The 25,615-nt window shown below is 37.5% G+C and overlaps 1 protein-coding gene across 18 annotated transcripts in view; it reads left to right on the top strand.

The window, feature by feature from the left end:
• The window catches only part of DLG2 (discs large MAGUK scaffold protein 2), a 1,004,454-nt gene that overhangs the window by 490,742 nt on the left and 488,097 nt on the right, over window positions 1-25,615 (top strand). For 2 of the 18 annotated variants that reach the window (XM_051779227.1, XM_051779225.1), the window contains exon 1: window positions 19,405-19,802. The exons of the other annotated variants lie outside the window; for them this stretch is intronic. In XM_051779227.1, coding sequence (XP_051635187.1) covers window positions 19,725-19,802 — 78 coding nt within the window. In that variant the 5' untranslated portion in view covers window positions 19,405-19,724. Of the gene's footprint in view, window positions 1-19,404; window positions 19,803-25,615 lie in introns of those variants that run through there. 18 annotated transcript variants of the gene reach the window in all.

Genomic DNA, 25,615 nt, shown 5'->3' with positions numbered 1-25,615 from the left:
GGCCATTTAGTGTGGTAAAAGAAGAAGTCAACCTTTTCATTCTCTGTTTAAGTTGCTCCATCAGATTTGGGGGTTTGGTGCATATCTTACATGTTAACAAATCTACAGAAAGATACTCAACAGTTATTCTGCAATTATATCAGAATTGTGCTGAATACTAGTGGATTTCAGAGATAAAAATTATACTAATCAGAGAAAGGAAAGTTGATATAAAATGTAATATATTGTATAGATAAACGACCATCACTTGACAGCTGAATATAAAGACAAATCTGAATTCCTTCGGGCCCTCCATCAGCAAGAAATTTTTGAGTTATATTTTATTCTAAAAATTATCCCTTGAAATCTTTTTAATAATTCCAGCAGTTATAACAAATTATGTTAAATTACAGAGTAGGCCTAAAGCATGATCCTAGAAGCCTCCAAATTCTGCATCTAGTTTAAGACATAAAAGTGTAACTCTGGGAGAAAAAAAGTATAGAATAAAGTATAGGAATTAAAGCATAGTAAGATAAAAAGAAGCTTGTGACTAGAAGAGAGTTCTTTCACATGTGCTAAGTAGTCCTTTTAATTATTTTTTTCATGCTAAAACCTTTTTATATGTTCTACCTGGGTGAGAGGAACTTCTAATCATTAAAACCTAGTTAGTGAAGTTCAGTGAAAATGAAAGTTCTGCTACCCCTTTCTCTGGAAAGTACTTCCTGGCTTTTCAGTGTTAATTTTATATTCAACATGTATTTGCAATTTGAGAAACTCATGATTTTCATGTCATTTATTGTTTATAAGAGTTTTGCAATCCCAGCACAGAAATCTTTTGCAGATTTTGCAGAAGTGCCCCCAGTAGCTGCACTGAAACGTATCTTTGCTAAGCTTTGCTGCTGGTGTTGCTGAGATATCTGTTCTGTTGCTATGTTATCTACAGAGCTGTTCGATGCCATTCTGAAATTCCTTTCTTTAGTTTTAAAGTCTTCATTCTGGAATCACAAGTGTAAAACTCATACTAGCTTCATCTGTGCTCTACATCTCTTAATTTCAATTACTAATTTAAAATTAATCTATTGGGAGTAGGCTAGAGGGAAACTGTCATGGTGAACAAATGGGTTTTTTTTCTTGGTTTCTTTATCCTAAAATAGGAGAAGCTGAAGGGAAACAAGGGAGGAGGTTTACAAATAATTTTTTATATATTCTTGGAAATTTACGAAATTACTATGCATTTATGCATTATGTCCTTTAGATGTAATTAATGCTATAGGGTCTTACCTTTCTTTAATTCTATTGAACTATAAAGCAGTTTGAATCTGCATATTGGAAAGGCTCGGTAGGGATCAGCATTACCATTGTCTTATGATTTGATGAAACAAAGGTATGGAGTGGGGAAGGGAATTGCACAATTTCATGGTTGAGTCAGCAGATCAGCTCAGTTTCCCTTTCAGTACCTTAGCAATTCTGTCCCATCACTAATAATCAGTATTGTGCATAAAAAACAGATCTTTTTGTTCCAAAGTAAAGTGTTTGCAACAAGTTAGAGCTGCTTTAATAGGACAGGAGGACTTCAAGTGTGATGGATGAGTGCTGAAAGAGTCACGTTACCAGACATTGGTGGGAACTTGTCTATCCTAGCAATAGGGATCACATATTGTTGAAGTGCCTAGTTTAGGAGTTTGGGTAACTTGCAAGGCAGACATTTTTGAAATGATATCTACAGAGTGCATGCATTCTTTTAATGTAACTTAAAATCATAGAATCATATAATAGTTTTGGTTGGAAGGGACCTTAAATATCATCTAGTTCCAGCCGCCCTGCCATGGATGGACAGGGACACCTTCCCATAGTTGCTCAGAGCCCCATCCAATCTGGCCCTGAACTTCCAGGGATGGAATATTCGCAACTTCTCTGGGCGACAAATGTAGATCTCAAAGACAAAACAAAACAAAAAAACCCAAAGCAAACAAACAAACAAACAAAAACACACCCCCCCAAAAAAAACCCAAACAAACAACAAAAAAACACCAATCAAAAAACTGCTTGTGTAGCAACACCAGCAGGGGAGGCATATGATGGATTGCAATATTAAATATTTTCTGCTATACATGAGGATTTAAATGAGGGTTATCTTAGCAGATTGGTGAAGTACCCAGGCTCTTCAGCTTGCCTAGAGAAATAGCTGGGTAATGGTCATCCAAATTATAACAAAATATATAGTTAGCTGAGGTAGAACCAAGTAGTTTTTCATTTTTGTGCTATTCTGCAAACCTGTAAAAAAACCTTCTAAACAAAGAAAGCATATTTTAAAAACTTGCGTGTACACCTCAGGGTCTATTGGCCAGGCTCAAGTAAGGAGATGTGCTGAAGGAGAGAGATCTCTCTTTAAGACAGCTCTCAATGAGAAAGGTGTTAGGAGGAGAGGAGAATGGGTTTGAATCATGCTGTGGACTTTAACAGATTGCTTTCCAACTGCCTACCCCAAGCAGAGCAATTGCTGGCATGTAGCATGTAGTGAAGATGGATATGTACCACACTGCCTGGCAAGCGTACAAGCAAATAATTGTATCAGCAAGCCAGAAACATGATTTTGATCTCTAAAGCAAGGAGGTAAATGAGGAAATAATTTCAGTTTTTATCTAGGCTGACTAAAAGATTAGTTCACTAAATTTTCTCCATTTTCTAAATCCTGTCTAGCTCCAGGTTTTTTAGATATAAATTAAAGACTCAGAAACTTTTTTATTGAGATTACTGTAACAGAAAAAAACATTTGGGTTTGGAGGCTTGCTTTCAATTCTCTTCACAGAATTGGTATTAGACTGACACCTTTTTTTTCCTGTCAAATCTCTCTCTGATTTCTGTAATTATAATAACTTCCAGCATTAATGCATAATAAATTCCTGTCTTTTGCATATTTCAGATCAAGGTTTCATCTTAATACTAAAATCGGAGTATGAGTTAATAAAGTGCAGTGGCATCCAACTTAACTATTTCATTGCCCTTTTAGATACTTTTTTTTGAAAAATTAATAAATCAATGCTAATAACCTTCACTAAGATATCCTGAATATATCCTTTGAGGTAATGTATAATATCATGGCAGAAAAATCTAGTCTGAAGTCTTGATTCTGCACTAACTGATTCAGAGTTCATGTGTGAAATGAATGCTAATATTGGAAATATGTTTGGTATTGGCATGTTTTATAATACCTTCCTTGAAGCTTGCAAGAGAAAGCTCTGTGGGCTTCTATTCAGCTTAGTGGGGAAAGAAAAAAAGTCTTATGAAATTTTAAAGCGATGCATTTGGGGATGATAGAGTAGTCTGGCAGCACATTAATCTTTACGGGGGTTATCCATCCCTAGTGGAAAACACATAATAAGGTGCCACCCTTTTGAATCTCCTCAAACTGTAGGGACAGAAAGAATGGTGAATGTTTGAACCACCAAGTTTCTGTAGAACTTTAATTCCTAAATATTGTGACCAAGGACAAGCTTTAAATGAGACTATCCTGGGTATTGTCAAGTAGCATCTTCAAATGCATGATTACACTTGCAGCCAGACACTCTGGTGAAGAAAGCAAAACTGGAGGCATGATTTGCTTTACAATAAGGGAGGTTTATACTGATGGTCCTGCATAAGGAAAGTTTTTTCCTCAGTAGTTATTGGAAAGTCCAGCAGAATTCCAAAAAACTGTTGGTTGTGCATGGCCCCGGAGCATGAATGTATACTTTGATTTTTAAAAATATATTTACATATATTTAAAGTACACTGGGATGATCTGATGCCTCTCTTAAGTCAACTGAGCATCCTTGTCTGTGAAACACAAGCATAAATATTTTCAACTCATTCTTTTATAAAGCCAGTGGAGCAGGAGTCAAAAATGTACATTGAGGCTAAGATATCTTTGAATGTCACCAATCTTATTAAATCAAATGTTCTTCTGAGTGTTACTCTTAACTATCATAATTAATTGTACAGAAGGGATATAATTACATATTCCTGTCAACTCCTGAAAAAAACGCAAGTGAACATTTTCTGTTCAGTAGTGTAGGAAGTTTACAAATGCTGTGTCAAGGTGTGATTTGCCTGGTTTCTAGACATCTAAAAGTGAGGTATCTCAGTCCAAGCGTGGTATCACAAGTCCCATGATAGTGGAAAAAAGTAGTCATGTTGTATTGCTGGTTTTGTGATGGTTAGTCTGAGATTATGTGAGCTCTCAGAAATCCCAGAAATTCTGCATTGGCAGGAGATGGGGCCTGGAGTGAAGCTTATAAGTGCTGATGCATTTTTAGGGACAATGCAGTCCACATCAGGTCCCAGTCTGGCAATTAGGATGGATGTACTACAGCATCTGGCAGGCATTAATGGCTTTAAAGCAAAACAGAATTTGATTATTCAGGGAAAATGGCACCTGAAAGAATCTTGGTCTAGGGGTAAATTGTGTGCAATTTATGACAGCTAATTGCTTTGAAAACATTTCTGAAAATTGTTTTGCAGCTATAGCTTAAGATCTCCATCTATACTATATAATACTGAGATGGTTTGAATAACTGTAAAGGTACCCAGGCACAGACTAATATGAGCCAAATAAGCGCTCTTCTGGCTTCTTTCAAAAACCAAACAGAAAACAACAGAAAACAAGTAATAGCTCTTTCATCATGGCACTTTTCCCAGTGTCATCCATGACTGTCAGCTCTGCCATAGTGCTTGAACAGCACTGTGGGAGGTACTAACCTTCCCAAATAATTATGATTTTTACAGAAGGGAATGATCAGGAAATGTGCAATAGCAAGGCCTGTATGACACACTAAACTGGCATTGCTTGGCTTGGAAATAGTGCCAAAGAACTGTAAAACTAGTTTATTTTCCTGCACAGTGCTGTGTCTGTGTCTTTGTGTGTGTCTGTGTGATTCAGCAGTTGACAAGACAATATTACTGGAAGAATCTTCATAATCAAAACATTTTAAAAAACTAATATTTGTCCAGCAAGTGTAAACTTATTTAAATTTTTAACTTATTTCTGGCGGGGAAATAAAGGGGTGGGGATTTAGGGTGTGTGTGGGTTTTTCCCACATATTCTGCTATATTTCCAGTATTTCCTTTTGAGAGGAGAGTATGAAAATGCACCCTATGCAGTCAAAAATAAAAGTGTACTATTAAAGCAAAGGAATGTCCCCTCATCTCTTCTTTTTGGATTAATTCCATGTGTCAGGATGAAGAATTTTTGAAGCCAGACTCTCTTTGGTTCCTGCGTCACAGGCATAACACATTCTCTCATGAACTGAAAACCTCTGAGGTAGAATGAGATGTTTAAAGAGTGCTTGAAAAGTGACAGATCTTTAATGAATTATAAATATGATATTGACCTTTTTTTTTCTTTAACAACTTAGTTGGTAGATGTTTTGTTGCTTTTTAAAAAGTTGCCTACTTTCTACTTCACAAAATATTATTGCTTAAGTCTTACATGGTGGAAGCACAGGCAAAAGAGTTTGGAGAATAAATGCCAGATAACCTTCTTCAGCTGTTGTGAGGGACCTATGCTTGAGTGAGTTAGATAATAAAGGTAATGAAGTAATGGAGTGTGTTGGGTGGAGAGGAACCTAATGAAGTTCAACAAATGCAAATGCAGAGCTGCACTTGGGGAGGAATAAGCCCATGTAGCAGTAAAGGTTAGCTGCTAGAAAGCAGCTCTGCAGAGAAGGACCTGAGGAACAATAAGCTGCTTACGAGCCAACAGTGCACTCTGGGGGCCAAGGAGGCCAATGGTATCTGGTGTGCATTTGGAAGAGCACTGGCAACAGGTCACAGGAGGCGACCTGTTTACAGGTCACAGGAGGCGCCCCTTTACACAGCTCTGATAAGACCACATCTGGAGTGCTGTGTTCAGTTCTGGGTTCCTCAGTACGAGACAAGGAACTATTGGAGAGGATGTAGTGGAGGGCTACAGAGATGATGACAGTATTGGAGTGTCTCCTTCATGAGGAAAAGCTGAGGGATCTGGGCTTGCTTAGCCTGGAGACGACCAACAGTGGATCTCATCAATATCTCAAGGGCAGGTGTCAAGAGGACAGGGCCAGACTATTTTCAGTGACACCCAGCAAAAGGGCAAGGGACAACAGGCACAAACTGAAATGCAGGAAATTCCATCTGAACACGAGGAAAAGCTTTTTTTACTTTGAGGGTGACCGAGCACTGGAGCAGGCTGCCCAAAGAAGATATGGAGTCTCCTTCCCTGGAGATACTCAGAACCCTCCTGGATATGATCCTGTGCTCCCTGCTCTAAGAGTCTGCTTTAGCAGGTCTGTTGGACTAGATGATCTCCAGAGGTCACTTCCACTCCCTACTGTCGTCCTGTGCTTCTATGATTTATGAGTTTGAAAGGAATGCCACTGTGTCCAGTTTGTATCAAGCAGAAAGACATTACAAATTAAATGAAAAATAAATAAATACATAAGAAAGAAGAGGAAGTGAGTAGGGACACTGACAATTTCAGATAGGCAACAGACAAGAGCACCTGGTCTGCACGTTTGTAGCAAGTTTGTTTTACATGGGTGAGTTTGAAAGAGAAGTAATACACGTTGACCTGTCTTTGTAGGATGCTCCATATTGTGTTTCATAGTGCTAATATGCTACCTAGGACCCTAATGATGGAGGACTAAGGAAGAGGTAAAGGAAGGTGATGCACAGTTAAGAGATGGTCTGAACAGAGTTCAGTGACTGGGGACAATTGTCCGTGTTATAGCAATGCCAGGAACTGTCAGCTTGGGTATTACATATTTAGTGTTTGCGTATTAAACATAGTAGAAAATAGTAAAAATCTATAGTATTAATTGAAGAGGTGGAGAAGAAAAGAGAGTCATGGTGGCTTGAGACTGTTTTGCGGCCAGGTTAAATGGGGCTTTGAACAACCCGGCCCATGGCAGGGGAGTTGGAACTAGATGATCTTTAAGGTCCCTTCCAATCCAAACCATTCTATGACTCTAATTTTATGATTTTTTTCACACTGTGGGTATACAGAAAATGCTTTGTTTTTCATTATTAAGCCTTTTTGAGTGAATTTCAAATGTAGATTTCCTTAAAAAAACAAAATTAAAATTAGAAGATCCAGCTTACACATATTCTTGAAGACTACAAAGCACTGCTGTTGTGTCCAGAATACAGAACCATCGGCCTCCAGAAAGGAGAACTTCTTGGAAAACTCAAATATTTTTGAGCCTTTAAAAAATGTTTCAACTTATTGTCCAGACTGACACCTTGTAATGCTAACACTTTTTTCAGCAGTGCTGTGTGAGAGGTCATGACATCTATCTTGTGCGGTAACTTAGAAAATAAAGTGACTCACAACTGCATATCTGACACACCCCAGTTTTTGGCCTCTCTCTTTCTACTCCTATTGCCCTGGTTATCTTGCCAGACTGTATAAATTTGTCTTGGAGACAGATTGCTGTTACATGTTGGTTCAACTATTTTATTGTCAGTTTCTTTAATTTTTTTTTTGTCTGAGGATGGGTCTATTTGCTTCTGATTTTTGCCAAATATAAGCATTTGAGAAGTTGATAGAAGTTCTGGGCTAGTTATGTGTGAGGCTACATAAACAAGCATAAAGTAATAAATTGAATAGTCTCCTTGGACAAGCAAGCCACTTACATTTCTGATTCCTAAAGCAAAATTGATATTTATTAATCAACCTGTCTGCCTCTATAATAAACTAGTATAGCTTTCAGTGTGTGGCCTCATAAAATGTTTTGTAAAAATATGCTCCTCCCTAAGAGATTTGGACCAGCTGTTAAGCAACCCTGCTGAGCAGCTCTGCTCAGTTCCAGTCTAATTAAAGTTGTGCACATTACTGAATTTTTGCTTTTCAAATCTTTTAGATATAATGCTTCAGTTCATATTAAAAATGTGATCCAGAATCTCTGCTATCTCTCCAGAAGTGTTTTATCATATATGAGAATTAAAGTTTGGATTTTAAAAAATAATAATAATGTATATGATAACACAGTTGTGGAAAATTATTTAATCGTAAAAAAATATGTGAGTGCTTATAGGAAAAATGGTATCATTCAGATTGTTTAATACCATGGTCTGTGCTCACAGCTGAGCAAAGGATAAATTGCTGGTTCCTTCATAGTTTATCCCCTTTAGGATAAATTACATCAGAGTTAATTCCAGAATCAGTATTTATTTATAAATTAATTTAGTGGTTTTATGGTTGTCGACATTTATTTCCATTGCCCTGTGGTACACTTCTAAAGTACTTTCATATGTATTGAGAAGCCTAATTAAGTGAAAGCTGTTACTTGTTGTGGCTTTCTGAAATATCTTAGGCTTGATGCTTTTTAAAGAAATTAGGTTGGATGAATCAAATGTGCATGACTCTTGCAGTCTATATTTCAACCTTTCTTTCCAACTGAAAAATTATTTACTGGTTATTTTCTGATGATGACAACAGCTAGATATATTTTAAATGCCTAAACCATTTAGGAAACTTTTAGGTTTTGTATCCAGTACTGTGTGGAACATGGAAATAGTCAGGCTCCCTCTTCAAAGTGAATATTCAATCTTTTATAAATTCTTGTATAGTTTCTAAAACTCTGAAATACATTTAATCAGAAGAACAGAGGCTCTACTACAATGAGAGAGAAAAGATATCATTCATTAGGCAAAACTCTCATTTAAATCAGTTGAAGAAGAGAATTTAACTCTCAGGAATTGCAGGTGTTTTTTTATTTGAAGTGAAACATCCTACAGATCACCAGAAGTATAACTTTATCCATCCTATGTATGAATATGTCTATTTCTTTAAGTGATTACTGGGAAAATTGTGGGGCAATCAATTAGAAATTTTACAGTAGCTAAACCCACATTAGGAATATACTTCATCTAAACCCATTATAATATTATAGTGGGTTTGAGTCATATTTTACTTAAAATTCTGATTTTAAAGCCTGCCCAAGAAGGACACATAAGTAAAACAGTTATTAAAAATTATATTCAATAGCATTTTAAGACTCTATCGATTGCTCTGACTAGAGCCTATCAATGCACATACAGCAGACAGGCCAGATGTTTAAATGTAACTCAGATTATATTATATCAGCTTTAACAACCTCCCACACACTATGCATAGAAAAGCATTGGGGGAAATTACCTTGCTTTCTGAAGGCCAGAACTTTGTGAGTAATTTGTAAAAATGTTTCTCTCAAGCTTTCAAATTTTGGGCCAGTTTCACTTAAGTAACTTCATTTGCATATATTTCAAACATTGCTTGAAATCAATTTATTTTTTTTCCCAACCTCTTGAATTTACATTTGTAATGTAGTTTGCCTTGCCACTGCCATATTCAGTGCTTGTGTAACTAAAAATACAGATCTTGCTCAGCAAGGCACATTGCACATTCTGAAATGTACAGCTGTAGAGGCTAAATCCTAGGCAATGTGCCCTGTCCTAGAAACAGCTGAAATCGTCACTTCTGAAGTACTGTCTGGTATTCTGTGTCTCTTTGTCACTTGCAAACAATTGTGAGATTTAATGTGTAACATTTATCCATGATATATTGCTTGAGATGTGCATTAAGCATGCAATCAAAGCCAAAGGATTAGCATGCTCTTCCACACACTTCTCCTGATGAAAATCCCATAGGTGGGAATGCTCACGTATTGCTGTGGAGATGTTGCCTTGAAGAATACCAAGGTTATGCATTCATATAACACATTTGCGTTATGATGTTCTGTCCTGACCTTTAATCGTCATTTACTGTTATAACAGATGAAATAATCAAGTGGTGTATTCCTTCAGTCCTCTTCAGACTGAGACCATCTGAGACTGAAAGATTAGGCTGTCTGCTTATCTCATCTTTAAATCACATCAAATTACCAAGACATTTGTGTAATGCATTTGCAACCTACCATCTTTTTGTTGTCCTCTACAGCATTACTGTAGGCAGAGTACTCAATAAGTGAGTAGTACTTAATCTGTTATTTTTAAGCAACTACAAAGGCATAAATGCCTATTATGTTCTTGAAAGGATAGGCCTGAAAGCAGGAAATAGGCATGTCAGAGTGTATTTTAACAAAATAACAGTTTTGGCAGTGTTAAGGTCTTAACTGAGTAAAATGAGTATGGGAGTGTTAGGCAGCGTAGTGCCAGGTAGGCAGGCAACTGGGAGCACTTGCCTTATTGTCCACTGCATGTGGAGTTTGGTGTATTAAGGATCTAATCTGGATCAGAGCTGGTGCTTGCAATCACCTAGACCAACAGCTGTAAGACTGATAGGTTGTGACAACCAGCAGTATCTGGGAGCCTGAACCTGCTAGGATAAGGCACTACTTAGAAGTCCAGGCCCTTTGATGACTTTTACCTTCACTGAATCTTTCAAGACTTTGAACGGCAAAGAGGGGGAGCATGGAGGGAACAGATTGTTTCTCTTAAGATCACAGCTCTTCTCCAATACTGGGAATGGGATTTTGGCACATTGCTCATTATTTAATTCTCTGGCTGGAAGCAGGAAGCATTTTAGAGCTTTCGGTTCAGTTCAGTGTAGAGCTGACTCCCCTAGAGCCATAGAAAAATAACTGGAGTCCTTGGAGATACTTTTTCTGGGGCATTACCCTGTGGAGGGCAGAGACATGTTGTGCAAATCTGGGTATATTAAATCTTTTCTGCATTTAGCTGTGGAGAAACAGTCCTTCATTCAGCTTTGATTATGCTTCTGGGAGGTCTAGGCATGAAATATGGTGATTCCCAGCATGTTTGAAAAATGCAAAGCAGTGAATTGCTTGCTTTTGTGGTGCTTTCTCTCCTAATGATCTTTTCTATAAGTTCATGAGTTCATTCTAGCATCTCCATGTTGTCTGTATGACAGTTGAGAAGACAACCAGTATACCTGGGCAAAATTCAGCTTGCAGAAAGGTGTGGGAGAATCTTCGAGGGTGCTGGATCTATGAATCAAATGCAAGTATTTTCACTGAGTTGTGCAGAACAGAAATTTTAAAAATATCTGTTGACTGGGATCCCAAGGGAAAAGAAATATAAATGTAATTTAGACAGCAGTATTGACAACCCTGCAGAAGGATGAAATGTTCTAATTTTTGATGAAAAAGAAAGATAAATATTTTGACAATTTCAAGGAACATTTTCTCAATTTTCTACTTGTTAGAGAACTCAAAAAGTTTCTGTTTTCTTGAAACACTTAGATTAAATTTTAAAACTTCAAAGTGTTTGGAAAGATGCTATTTTTTATTGTTGTCCTAAAAAGCTATCACAAATTTTCTGCATATTTTTTTATCAGCTCTAGTCCATCTGTTGTCAAAGTATATCTCACTAGCTGTATGCAGCCTCAATTCTTCCCCTGGTTTTTAAAGCGCCAAAATCCTCTGCAACAAAAAATTTCCCTCCACAACCGTGTTTCTCATGTTTCTCCCAAGGGATGGGAGTAAAATGAACTGGGCTTGCACTCGACTGGTATTGATTAAGAAAACATGGTGCGACAAATTTTCTCTTATCCTTTGTTAACATATAATTGATTAATTAGCTGAAATAGGTTAGATAAATCCATATTTTAGATTTTAATATTTGCTAGATATGTTTTTATACTTCTGAAGATCTTCTCATGGATGTAAGAAGAATAACTTCTTGTCCTTGACCTCATATTCCTTTACAGTTCCTTTCTCTTTCAGTCAAAATGGGTATAACACCACCCTTTATGACTGTTACTGCTGAAATGGACCTTTTCATGTGTCACATTACAATGAAGCATTTGTGTAATCAGGTTTGGTATGGACTTTAACAGACCTTTCAGCAGAATTGTGTATGATTCTCTATCAACCAGTGTGGGGGTAGATGTTCTGCTTTCTATAATGTTTTCTATCACAATACTTCACATTTGTTGATACTCTTATCTTTAGACTGTCCCAGTGCAGTAGAGCATTACTCTTTTCTGTTCAAGAGTTAGCAGCTGGCTTGCAAAGAGTAATTAATCTCATGCAGAAGAATTTTAGTAGAATTAAGGTCTGCTGTCCTCTCTTTGTTTTGCTTGAGCAACAGAAATGTGGTGAGTCAGTTTGAAAAGCAAGGAGAGGTCTTCCTTGTCTCTGTCCATAGAAAGCAAGAATTGCAGGCAATCCTGGATAAAGACTTCTTGTCTTCCTATCATACTTAGTAGTAGAACATCTTATATTTGGAGGAATTAAGTACATCCTTTTCCTTCATGTTTCCTCTCTTTTTCTTTTTATCAGGAATGCATTGCTTTATTAAACCTGTGTTCAGCATCTAAAGTGTTCAGCAATGTTGTCCTTAACAATTTGCCTCTGACATGATTTAACTTCCCAAGTGATATTGAACTGTTGAACTATAGGATCTCTTCCCATGAGCTGTGAGGATCACAGCCGAGAAAAGCTGAGGACAGGGATAAAGAGCAAGAACTGAAATGAAAACTGGCAGAAGCCATTATCTGTTGCATTGGTTCTGCACATGTGAGTTGTTCCCTCACAAGCATTAAAAAGATAAGCAGGAGCCTCTGGAGGGGAGGGACTGCTTATCTGGGGTATGATCCAGCCAACTGCAGAATATGACTAGAGACAGTCCCAGCTAAGAGTGAGGAACTGCTGCTTTGCTAAAGGCTTGGGAGAGGGAGAAAAGGCAGTCCAGCCTCTGAGCTGTCTAAGAACGGTGTGCATGGTGTGCATGTGGACTCTGCTGCCGTTCAGAAATGTGCCACTGAGTGGTCTCAACCTACACAGGTATATGTACATCTGCCTGTAAGGAGATGGTGGCATGAGGTTAGTTTACAGCTATCCTGTTAGACCTCATCCCTTGTGCTTCTTTAATGTTTCATAATTCAGTGCAACCCAGCTTCATGTACATGAGAGTTTTCTGGAAAGCTTGGACAAAGACAAGGGCTAGGTACACTCGCCTCACAATGTTAAATGACGCTGAGTTAAAGGAGTCCATGTGATTCACTGATACATTGCCTATAACTTGCAGTGATTCTGCTTAAACTGACTTTAATTTTGCTCTTGGGGCTGATAAAGCAAAAGTGAGATTTAAGGATGTCTTTGAAAGAAAAGACAGCTTGTCATCAGCAAGGAATAAAATAATGTTTAAGATACGATGATGTATACTCCCAGGCTTGTGCTTGGAACTGTTTTGGGGGATTTTTTTGTGATTAGCAATGAGATGAACAGCTCATTAAAGGCTGCCTCACTTGCTGTTCCTAAAAAAAAGATCATATGGAAAGTGTGTATCTCAGTGGTCCTTGTGGGACATTACCAGTCCTATTTCTCCCTGGATCTGGGCAGGAGTGCTGTGACTGGCATTTGACTGAGTTATAGAGAGTGCATGCCACCTCTGCCTGGCTTTGGCCATGGCAAACCTAGTGACCACATGCTGGGATGGAGGAGATTTTGGGCTCCCAGTCAGTGTGCAGGTTCTTTGATTTCTCCTGTATGTATGTTACCAAGTCACTTTGTGGCTTAACTTTACCCCTTTCTGAAATAAAGATAAGAGTCCACCATCACACAGAGTTATTTATTAGTACAAAGAAAAAAAATGTACTTAAATACTACAGGATGGGAGGAATATACACAGAGCTCTAAGTGTTTCCACACTGAATTCAGTTTTGTTCAGGATTATATTTGGCAAGTCCCTTGCAAAATGTACTGATGACACATAAGCACTGCTTGCAGTCAGTAGTTTCTTCTTTTTTTCCGTCCCCAAGGATAAATTTTGTAGTTTATATTATTTCCTGTGGGAGTACTTGCCATGCAAATGCATAACTGTGCTACATACACTGTGCTGTGATTTGATACGAGTCTGAGCAGCGTAATGGCACATCTGAGGGTTTTATACACAGTTTTGATTGTGATATCTTAACATATCAGGAAAATATTTAAAAATTTCTATCAGAAAGGTGAGGTAGGAAGCAATTTGTGCTGAACTAGGGACAAATAGGGAATAAAGTGGCATTTTTCAAACTTTTATTTATTTTTTTAAGGCTGCTAATGGTTGTTATATTACTGCTGTGACTCGCTGGAGTTTCCTATGCACCAGCAGAAACTAGAGTGGAAAATCAATTTTTAAAATCAAAATTAAGTGCTGTAATTAGGTTTTTCTCCATTCCAAGACTTAACAAATAAAAGAGGAAAAAGAACAGCCTAAATTTCAAACATTGTCTGTTAAGCCATTATACTGTAAAGTGCTAGAATATATCCCTGTGTGCAGAGATGTGCTGAGTCTCAGTGTTTAGCATAGCACTTATTTCATTTCCATTTCCTGTCCTTTCACAGTTAAAGCTCTATTTTGTGCAGTTGTGTAGCACACCACCCCATCCTCTTGTCTCTTGACCTGTTGCACCACAGATAGCAGGTTGAATGCCATCTACCCTATCAAATAACAGAAGAGTAGAAAAATAGAGGTGATAATTGCATGGCAGAGTGCAGGCACACAATGTTTGGGGCCTCACACTTTAGGGAAATCCACAGGAGAAAATGCTTGCATTTAATTTCTTTACGCATTGAAGTCCTGTGACATTGTTTATGAAATTCTTCATGCACTCTGCTAGAAGACGGTTCTGCCACACATCAGGAAAGGTGACAGAGGAGATGTATGTATGCATGCAGTGTCTTCTGTTTTAAGGGGAAATTAGACCTGCGGCAAACTTGTAATGTCACATCTGGGTTTCTGAAAGCGTAATTTCTAAAGAGAAAAGATTTGGCACAAGAAATATTAAGGGAGTAGAAAAATTTAAATTGGAAGAGAAGAGCATGAACCTCTGTCATCCTTAATATGCAGCACTTCATTTTCACTTTTTTTTTGTCCATTTTTATCCCATCTTTCTTCATCTTCTGCTTCTTTTTTCCCCCTCCAGTTCCCTTCTCTGCAACATTTCTTCGTCAGGATAAGTGACTGTTCTCAGAATCATTGCACTCTATTCCTGCCATTGACTTAGATGTTCCAAGGAAGCCTTTAGCTTTTAAGCAAGCCAGGTTTCATCTTTAAAATTCAGGGCCAAGTGGTGAAATTTTAAAATTTTTATTATAAAAAAAAATCTTTTATGAAACAACTTTTATGAATATCATAAGTAGAAATTTACATACTTGGCACTGATGAGACCACACCTCAAATCCTGTGTTTCGTTTTGGGCCCCTAACAACAAGAAAGACATTGGGGTGCTGGAGCATGTCCAGAGAAGGGGAATGGAGAAGGGGAAGGGTCTGGAGCACAAGTCTGATGAGGGAGCTGTGTTTGTTTAGCCTGAAAAAGAGGAGTTTCAGGGGAACCTTGTCACTCTCTACAGCTACCTGAAAGGAGGTTGTAGCCAGGTGGGGACCTCAAGTTGTCTGGTTGAATATTAGAAAAAAAATTCTTCATGGAAACCATTGTCAAGCATTGGAAGAGGCTGTCCAAGGAAGTGATTGAGTCACCATCCCTGGAGGCAGTTACGACTCATGTAGATGTGGTGCATATGGACATGGTTTAGAGGGATTGAGCAGTGCTGGATTAATGGTTGGACTCAATAATCTTTTCCACTTCAGTGATTATATTCTATTATAAACTTTCACCTGTATTATATCTGTAACAGAGTGGGTTCTGCCCTGGCCAGAAGAGAAGTCTGAACACCTTTTGGTGGTGCTGACTAGGGTAACCACCCCTTTTGTAAGAGTGGCTATGTGTTTCCTATAAAAATACTGCCTGTTGCATTAGGAGGAGGAACATTAGTCCATTTGCCTTTGTTTAGAGGAAAGAATGAAAAATCAGGTCCTTAAAAAACATTGGGACTTCCATCTGCTTGAACTACTGTAAGGTCTGAGTGCCTAAAATTTGCATCTTCTCCGTGGAATAGCAGACATTTAGGTTCCTGTCTTTCTTAGTATTCTGGTCATTAAATAGTATGTCTTGGCATCATGCAACCGTGTAAGGTAATTAATTGTGCTGGGGATGGGAAATGGTTGCTTGTACAGTCAGTCAAATCAATATCTGTTGTTGCCTAGTAGTAATAAAAACAAAACTAGATACCTTAGTTTCTCATCAGCAGCTCTATTCCTGTACTGTGCTGAATGTTAACAAATAAACCTTGAAGCAAAATGATTGTTTTATATCTTAAGTATTTCATTTTTAACTTGTTCCATCTCCTGTCCATTTCACTGCAGAGTTCTGCAAGCCTTGAATGACTAATTTCCATCCGTCTTCCCATTTTTACAAGGAAGACATTATTTATGACTGAACGTATTTGTATTTTAAATGGCCCTGTCATCACGTTTTATGACTACTGTGTGTATGTATTCAGACAGAGGTAGGAGACAAACATAATCTACAGCTAACATCTATCTTCACCACAGGTGTGTGAGGGGGAGGTTGACTCCCCACGTGTGTGCTGTGAGAAGTTATCCCTTAACAAGAGAAAATTAATACCTTGTCTAAAGCTAAGCTGCACTTCTTCCCATGTGCTGCTCAAGTGAAACTGCAATATTAAAATTGAAAAAGGAGGCAAACTCAGAAATACTGGTGATGCTCAGTGCATACAAACGGTTGGCAAGGTGTTGGAAACAACCATCTGTTTCAGTACTGAGCATCAACTGCTGTAGCTTGTGGTGTTGGGGAGCCATGTCATAAAAATAATAGGATTCAACAGCGTAGTGGTTTTGTGCTTATACCCATGTGTCCACTTGTGGTAACACCGATTCTTCTAATAGAGGCACAAGAATTTGGCATTTAATGTATAGTTTAGATGTGGTTTGGTTTACTGAAAACCATCCATTTGTCTGCAGAAAGAAGCTCCTTGTAAAATCTGCTCTAAACTGATTATCTCCTGTCTGTGATAATATTGTTGCTCAGTGGCATGCATCTCTCTGTCCTTGTAATGTAGCACTTCAGTGAGCAAGCTAAAGTATATATTAGTCCTGTGAGCAGACAGCAGCTGGGAGTTCCAATTCTTCTAAAGCAGCTCTGCTTGTAGCATTTCTGTAAAGTGCAGCCTTCATTATGGTTACAGTAAAATATTCATAATCATAAAGTCCCTCGGTACGAGTACAGAGCTAATAAACCTGCTATTGGCAATGTATGGCAGACTGCTGTGTGATGGAGCTGTAAGGAAATGGCTCATAGTCTGGACATTGCTGTACTTGGGGGTGTGGACAGATCTGCAAACGCATGCAAATAGTTAAACTGCATTTCTGATTAGAATCAGAATTAGGTATTTGGCAAGATTTATTCTTTCTGATCTAACATTTTCAGTGGGTGGAGAAAATTACCTCCCTATTGCTTTGTCATTATTTCTTAAATGAACAATGTATTCTATTTTTTTCCTTTAAGTGGGATGAATTGTGGCTTTTTATTACTCCCTATTTTTCCTGAATAAATAGTTCAGTAAAGCTGCTAATGTTGATGCTAAAAGTCATAAAAATGAGGTTTTATTGTTTAATGAGTGTTTCCTTCAATTTTCTCAGCTTCTGAATATACATAAGACTATATAAATAGTTGCTTGGGAGAATGTACCCTTTTTTGGTTGTAGTGCTATGATTTCAAATCATACTTATTCTCTTCATAAAAACATGGGAGCAGAGTGGGAGAAGTGTTCTAATGTTTATGCTTATAATACGTAAGATTTTTTTCCTGTTCCTTTAACATTTATAGTGTTGTTTAAGTTGTGTAATGATGTTGCTTCTTCTTCTCTGTACTTTTTTTCCCCATGATTTTCCTTACAGTGATATCCCAGCTAGAAACAAGATCTCTATTTTCTTCCTAATTTTTTCAGACCATCTTTCTACCCTCTAATCTTCCCTTCCCTCTATGATATGACACGGTTATCTCACAAGTGTGAATAGTGTTGTGAGGCTGCTGCATGGCATAATAAAGGTTTTCTCATCTTGGAGAATCCATTTTACTATCATCCTGGAGTTCAGAAAGTTGGAGTGGTGTTATGGACAGGTAGCAATCATACTCCAGATGAGACATGATTTTACTGTATCTTGTGATCTTAAAACTTTCTGACTGCCAGGACTAACTAAATATCTGAACTGGAAGTAGTTGGAAACTATTTTCTTCCCAGAAATATCACCAATTACCAAATATTTTGTCAGAAGTTTTTAGATGTCAAGCAAAAACCAAACACACACCTTGGAGTTACCTTGGCAAAGAACTCTCACTGTCTAAGAATTTCAATTTAGTTAACCAACTTGCCATTTTAAAAGGTGTTGAAGAGTTCTTTGAACTCTTTATAATCTTAACAGAATTGAGCAGTATGTGTCTTAAGGCTCAAAGCTTGGGCAATGCCATCCAGCTACAGTAACCTGGATGTTCTATGCAAGTTATAAGTGGGAGTGGAATATTTTCCCTTTTGATTTCAAGTACCCTGGAGGAAATAGTTTCAGCCATTCTCTGAAAATCCTGGGGGGGGGGGGAAGTGTTTCCTTGGACTCAAGAGCCCCATACTAAATTGCTATGACCGTATTTCCTTTGCTGTGAATCTATTAATTTTGGTTTGCTCTTTACCACAGAACAGTAGAGCAGAAATTATTCTTGCATGTGTGCACCCCAAATCCAGTCCTGAGCACAGGACAGCAGCAGTTCTCCCGCATGTTGGTATCTCCAGTTGTAGGTGGGAGGGAATTGAGCAGGATTTGTCCTATAATACAACTACTATATAATACAATACATAGGTGTAAACCCTGTAAGTTTACAGCATTGATACTGCGTCTGACTGGGTGGAACATCTGGTTAGTCATATATATGGAGGCAAAAGAATATGTTTCTGCTTATTGTTTAGAGATTATAACTGAAGAGAAGTGCAGGGATTAAAGCTGAAGTACATGACAAAAGGAAAACAATACATTGCTGTTTTGCTGCAAAAATTGGTGTTCAAAGGTACTTCTCGACTCCTAAAGCAGAATAGCTTGCAATTAAAGGAAGAGGGAAAAGCATGCTTAGGTAGGACAGAAGTTTGAAATTTGAAAAAAAAAATCTATCAGGTTTCTATTTCATGAAGCCATTATCAAAGAAAAAGAGAAGCCCTTGACTGAGTCTTAAATCCTTCAGCAAAGCATGTATGACATCAGCAAGTGAAGTGAGCAGCTATGATACCTGTCTGTTGCGAACTGAAACTAGGTAACAAAAATACCTCTGAATAGATTCCAAACCACGAGAACAAAGTAAAATCAATTTTCCTTTCATATCTTTATTGCACTGAAACACAAAAAACCCCACCTGTTCCTTCACCTTAACAGTTGATATACATTTCTATTTTTGGCACTTCTGTACCCCTTTGCTTTCCTGCAGTTCTGTGTATCTCATATTTGAACTGCTGCTGCTGCTGTTGCATGCTGGCAAATCAAAGAGAACCAAAGAGTTAAATTTCAGAACAGGAGAAGAGGAGGTGAGCTGTCTGCTACAGTAGTTTACTGCAGCTTCCTTTCATACTGACACATATGTAGTTTGTGGTGACAGTGCTAAAGAACTGCAGACAGGCACTTAGCAGACTGGATGTGAGCTGGATGCAAAGATGCCTCACCCTGGACTTCCTGCTGGCAGTATGTAAATACACCTGCAGACTGGCCACACTGGGTGGTTTGTTTTTTTTTCAGAAGACAGCATGAGAGGACCTGACAAAGCAACAGAATAGTTGAGACCTTAACCAGCATTAGATCTGTATCTCAGTTGTGGGGGAAGTTTTTTGGTTTCGGTTTTTTGGCTTGGATTTTTTTTTTGTGTGTGTGCTGCATATTCAGACTGAAATCTTCATCACTACAATGTTTGCCTCTATCTGGTATGCCAAGAAGCTGGGACGCAGGTTTGTGCATAACGCCAGGAAAGCAAAAGCAGAGAAGGTACGTTCCTAGTGGGAATATAAAGCCTTATGTCTCATGCAAGCTGCCTGCTAGCATCCCATCGTGTGTCTGCTTAGCTTTTATAAATACCATGAAAAACGACATAGTGCTTTTCCTGATTTCATGTAAGAGTCCTTTGATACTTTGCATATTATTAAATACCAAGGAGAAGATCCTTTCAAAAAGTCCTTCTGCCCTCTTTTATTTGTTTTGTTTTTGTTTTTTTTTCCCCCAAGATAAACAGCTGTACATCTGGTATGTCGTGTGTTAAAGGAACACTCCAATGAACTTGTTGCTGTGCTGCATTATTTTTACTAGTACCATATTATGCTCTTAAACAACCGTTGACTGTTTGCTGCTTGTATATTTTTTCTAGTGTGGGACCAATGAGGATGTAATAACATGTTAAGTATTTATAATGTTTGGGAATTTTGTTTCATGGTACTTGTTGAAACTGCTTCAGCATGAATCCTTTTTATTTAAAAATATATAGGTATGTAAAACTGGTCAGTACTATCTTTCAGTATTTTTCTCCTCATAAAATTGAACTGTGTTTAACCAGTTGTTTTCTGGAAGTCCTTGCAGGTAAGATTCTTATTTCTCCATGAGCAAAACTTAAGTAGTTTTAGAATTTGCAGTAATAATAATTAGAGGATATCAAGACAATTGCCTTATGTTCTACGTATTGAAAGCATTTAGTTAGTAGACCTGCATTCCATTTTCACCTACATTAACATACAAACCATTTTCAAAATGGGACTAATTCCACTTTTATAAACTCAGCTTTAGATTGGGGGGAAAAAACCTTCAATATAATGTGATAAAGTTACCTCATTAGTCTGTTAATGATGTCGTCCTCTTTTTTTGCTATCTTTGATGTAGTCAAAGACTTTCTAAATGGGTTGCTTTATTGTTTCTTTGATATGTTTTATGCTATGCAATACAGCCACCAATCCACTAAGTAACTATGCTCTGCCTGAATTCCTCTGTAACTTGAAAAGCTCTTCACCTACAGAGAATTATTATCAAAATATATTTTATTTGTGGTTGGGGAAGAGAGAATGGGGATAGATTTGGGGTTTTTTGCAAAATATTCCTAATGGTTTAAAAGGTACTCTGTGGTAATTTTGAATTTAAATATGCAAGTCATTGGGAAGTTATTTGGATAATAGTAATTTAAATATTTCACATAATATATATAGCAGGAGATAGAAATGCAGATATCTATACATGGGAATGTCAAACTTTCTTTGTCATTAATCATATTTCCATAAAGAGGGCATCTTGTAAACTCTCCTGCTGTCTGCATGTTGCTATGGGAGGAAAAAAAGTTGCAGCCTGGATCTTGGTTAGTCCTGAGGGGCTCCCTTCAGAGGAATCTTTGCTCTCAGGCTTCCTCCAAGATGACAGAGGCAGGATGAGTGGACACATTCCACTCCTGACACAGTGGGGCTCACTTGGCAGCTTTAAAACCAGATTTAGTATGCATTGCTCAAAGTGTGTATGGTCAAAGATTTTTCCAATAACCTTGAAAATCTTTATTAAGCAGTGCCAGAGTATTCACTAAGAAAATGTTTTCTTCTCTATATAGTCTTGTTACACTGACTAAAAGAATGCTTTAAGAATTTTGTCTCTTTCTCCTTGTCTTAAGGTATTTGAAATATTTCTGTATAAATCTATCATAACGCTACTTGTTCAGCTCTATAGGACTTTCAAAATAACCGAGACAACTCAGGTCCATGCTATTTAACCTTTCAAGCCATATGTCACAATTCTTAGAGAAAAGCTTTTTTTGGTCATTGCTTGAGCATGATAATAGCATATTTGTATGGGAATTTTATTTTTGTCAGAAGACAGTATGTATGCAAGAAACACCTTGTAAAATGTTTATTTATTTTCTTATATCAAAAATAAAATTTCTTTCTTGGAGAAGAAGCAGCCACAAGCAGGGCTCACTTTTAATTTTTTATTTTTTTCCACAAATCAATAGTGTACTTCGGCAAAGGCAGAAAATCACATTCTTAGCAGAATGCTATTTCAATAAGTGCAATTGATGATTGGAAGCTGATCAACACTGACATCTTCAGTACAATATATTGGTAACAGAAGAACACAGATAGAAAATAGGTATATCAAAAAGTAAATTAAAATAAGATTTAACTACCTGTTAAATGCCCTGTTTTATTTTTGTCTGTTATTCATATTATGGTTGAATAATCAAATTATTATGCAGTTTTACTTTTTTTTTGGGGGGGGAAGAATAATTAGGTTTTTTTCCATGTGCATGATTTGAATTAAATATTGTTTTCTTTCTGTGCTTGTGGAGGTAGTAACATACAGCAAAAATTTCTAACAGAATATGAGTGCAAAAAGGTTTTCTTAGAGTTAAGATCTGGGTAGTGGGGATTAGAAGACCATGGCTCCACAAGAGAATTTTCTATTACGCGTCTTTGAATGAGTACAAGTCTAGAATTTTTTTAAGGGGTATTTCTAAGAAACAGAAATTTTGCATGAGTCTATTTGTTTTCTTAGGATGAGGAAGAAAGTGGGGAGGGTCACATGACAGAAGAGGGTTGGAACATGGACTGATGTGTGCACACATACATATGCACAATCTGACAGTGTAGCTCTTCAAAATGTCAGAACTTTGGGCCTGAATTGTGCAGAGAGAGGACTTGAACTTGGATCTCTTAGGTGTCTGTTTAGGAAGCAGAGTTTCCAAGGTGACGAGTGGTGCCACGGGGTGCACACAAAGGCAAGGGAAGGAAGGTGTCCCTGCCCATAGCAGTGGAGAGGGGTGAAACTAGATGATCTTTTAAGTTCCTTTCCAACCCAAACTGTACTATGGTTATATGGTGACTGGGGAAGTCCTTGGTAGGAAGAGCTAAGGTGGCATTAATGTCACAGCATGGTGCTCCCCTATACATGCTCTGCACCCCCATGAGGATGTCTGGTTGTGGTGATATGGGTGGGCTTGGCCCCCAGTGTCTCCAGAGCTCTCCATCTTTTTTGTAAACTTTTCTGGAGTTTCCTCCCCTATCCCTTCCACCTCACCACTCCTCATCTGATTGCCATCTGAATATGGCAATCTCTGCTCTGGGAAAGCTGGCAAACAAATTGCCCCAAAATGAGTCGGACCTGCTTGCTCTTGGTACTTTGCGACTGCAGCATTGCAGCTGTGGACTAGGGGCTCTCAGGATCCAAGGCTTGGCCTATGCTGGAGAAGTGATCTTGAGCCTTGTGGAAAGGGAGAGGGTAAAGGGTACTAATAAGCAGCAAAGAGTTGGGAGACTAAAGGGAGGAGGTGTTTGTTTGTTGTTTTTTTTCCACTAAGATCTATGGTAGCTCCTGGGCTTTTTTTTCTGATTTCCTTAACCAGTAGCTGCTGTTGAGTGCAGCACTGCAGCTTCTGCCCTGCCCTTACAGTACTTGCTTCCCCTCCAGCCTGACATCTCCTTGGAGGGGTTGTGGTTAGATGAGTTGGACCCTGTGGAAAGGCACTGTCTCTTTGACATTCACATACAATTTAAGAATTTCAGTGTTCTAAGCCAGGTTGGAAGGCCCTCTGAGCAACCTGGTAGAGTGGAAGGCATCTCTGCCTATTGCAGAGGGGTTGGAATGACATGATCTTTAAGGTCCTTTCCAACTCGAGCCATTCTAGGATTCTAGCATTGTATGACTTCCTATCAGGTATTAGGCTTCTAAAAACCAGACATGAATTCTCACAGAATTTTTATCAGGGGAGTAAAGAAGACATCAAGGGAAGAGGATGACAGGCAGCCATAGGTGTGTTAAGCATGTCTTTGGAGTTGAGTAGTGTGCACCAGTATTTTTATTTGAGTGATATTTTTATGATATATTAAAAACCCTTATTTCAATTCAGAACTGGAGAAAAATATTTTGAAAAACCTTAAAATTTGAAAAGTTGAACTCTTTTTTTCCAATCATTTCTGTCTAAATCTTCCTGTAAGTGGAATGGGATAATGGCTATTAATTGCTCTTTATGTTCTCGTTTTGCCATGGAAATCTTAAGCATGTTTCTTATACTTTATTGTTTTTATTAGTATATATCCTAAACTCCTTAAAATATATATTGCACTTTTTATCTACAAATTCTATCTCAGTCTGGTTGTCTTGGCTTGTTTTTTACTATTGCTCTTGCCCTCAAGTAGTGAGCTATTTAGTGCACAGGGAATGTTGTCACTAATATTGCCCAAAAACAATTGAACTCCTTTTAAGTCAGCTCTGCTCTTACCTTTTTTATTAAAGTTATTAAACTGCTTTGAGTTTGTCACATGAAAGGATTATTGTTATGAGAGTAAACGTAATCACTTGAACATTGGAACTAAAATAACTTAGGGCAAAGATTGATGTCTTGAATTTTTCTCATTAGACCACAATCAAGCAGAAATCAAGAGATGTTAACTGCATGTGGTTATGCTACAGAAATAAGTATTCTAAATGATTGGAAGAGGTACAGAAAAGTAACTGAGCAATTAATCATGTTGGTCTGAGAGAATGAGCTAAAGAAGTGTGAAAAAAGTTTCTGGTAATGCTTCATTCTATTGACAGAATTTAGCTTTCAAGGGTCAATATGAAAAGTAGGGAAAGACTTGCCAAAGTCACCAAATCATTTAATTTCAAAGGGGAAGTTCAGTACTCAACATGTTCCGACATGGAATGTATTTCAACCATGAGACCCAAATTATAAACACTGTAGGATTAGTCATGTTGGTAGGTTTTTACATCTGAAGACAACAGTCACTTACAAAGGAGGTAGACTGTAGATGTGAGGTGTTTAAATGAGTTAACTTTCACTATTCTGTAAGAGAATAACATTTTTAGAATTCTCTTTCTAGCTTTTAGAAACCAAATTACTCCCAAGATGTTATCAGTTTTAAGAACTGATGTCCTGTATTTGAAAATATATAACATTTACCCCATTAGGTTCAGTTTATCTTTTCAATTTAACTCATTTATTAGTTTAATGATTTAAGACAGAAGCAATTTAACTTTAAAAAATAGGTGTATATGTAATGATACAATTAGAATGTAGTTTCTGTATTACCCATTGTAAATAAAAATAAAGATTACCTTAAGTCATATTCACAAACTGGACAGTATAATTTTAAGTGAGCAGTTTTAAAAGTACTGTAGTGAAGACTAGATAAGTAGAACATAGACCAGAAAACAGTTTTTCATTCTATGAGCCTGGCTTTAGAGTTGTTTTGGGTAAATCAAGTATCCTTGGCAGACTGTCAGCCTACAATGAAATATTTGCAAAAAAAACCCAGGAAAATTTGCCTTAAGAGGTTAACAAAACTGTCATGTATAACAAAAAGAAATTGTCTATAAATGTAGGCATATTTAATCATTTTTACAAAACTGTCCTGGCAATATTAATTAACTCTTCATATCAAGATGACACTTGATTACTAGATCATTCGCATATCTATATTTTAGCACAGCTAACTGCAGAGTGGGCTGTTCTAGGCTGTGTATTCTTGTTTCGTTTTTACTTTGTTTACAAGTAGCTACCCAGTAATCTAATTTGAAAGAGATAAGAAGTTCAATTGAAACTGTAATTACTCACAACATAGAATAGAAACGCTGTGATTAAGAAACCATAAAACATAATACCAGATAAATACATTTTTCCTTACTTTTTTTTTTACATATATATATATATAATTCCAAAGAAGACAAACTCTCTTTCAATATTTGTGTGTCTACCTTAGATTTCTTAAGTACTCTCTTTCAAACCAAAGCTTACCAAGTTATTTACAGTCCACTGGGGTTGTGATGAAGTGATA

This window comes from Manacus candei, unplaced genomic scaffold (genome assembly GCF_025592945.1).
Source record: "Manacus candei isolate 608988 ecotype Guabito, Panama unplaced genomic scaffold, ASM2559294v1 h1tg000014l, whole genome shotgun sequence".
Classification (NCBI taxonomy): Eukaryota; Metazoa; Chordata; class Aves; order Passeriformes; family Pipridae; genus Manacus; species Manacus candei.
Note: the sequence above shows the minus strand (reverse complement) of the source record. Positions and strands in the feature narration are given on the sequence as shown.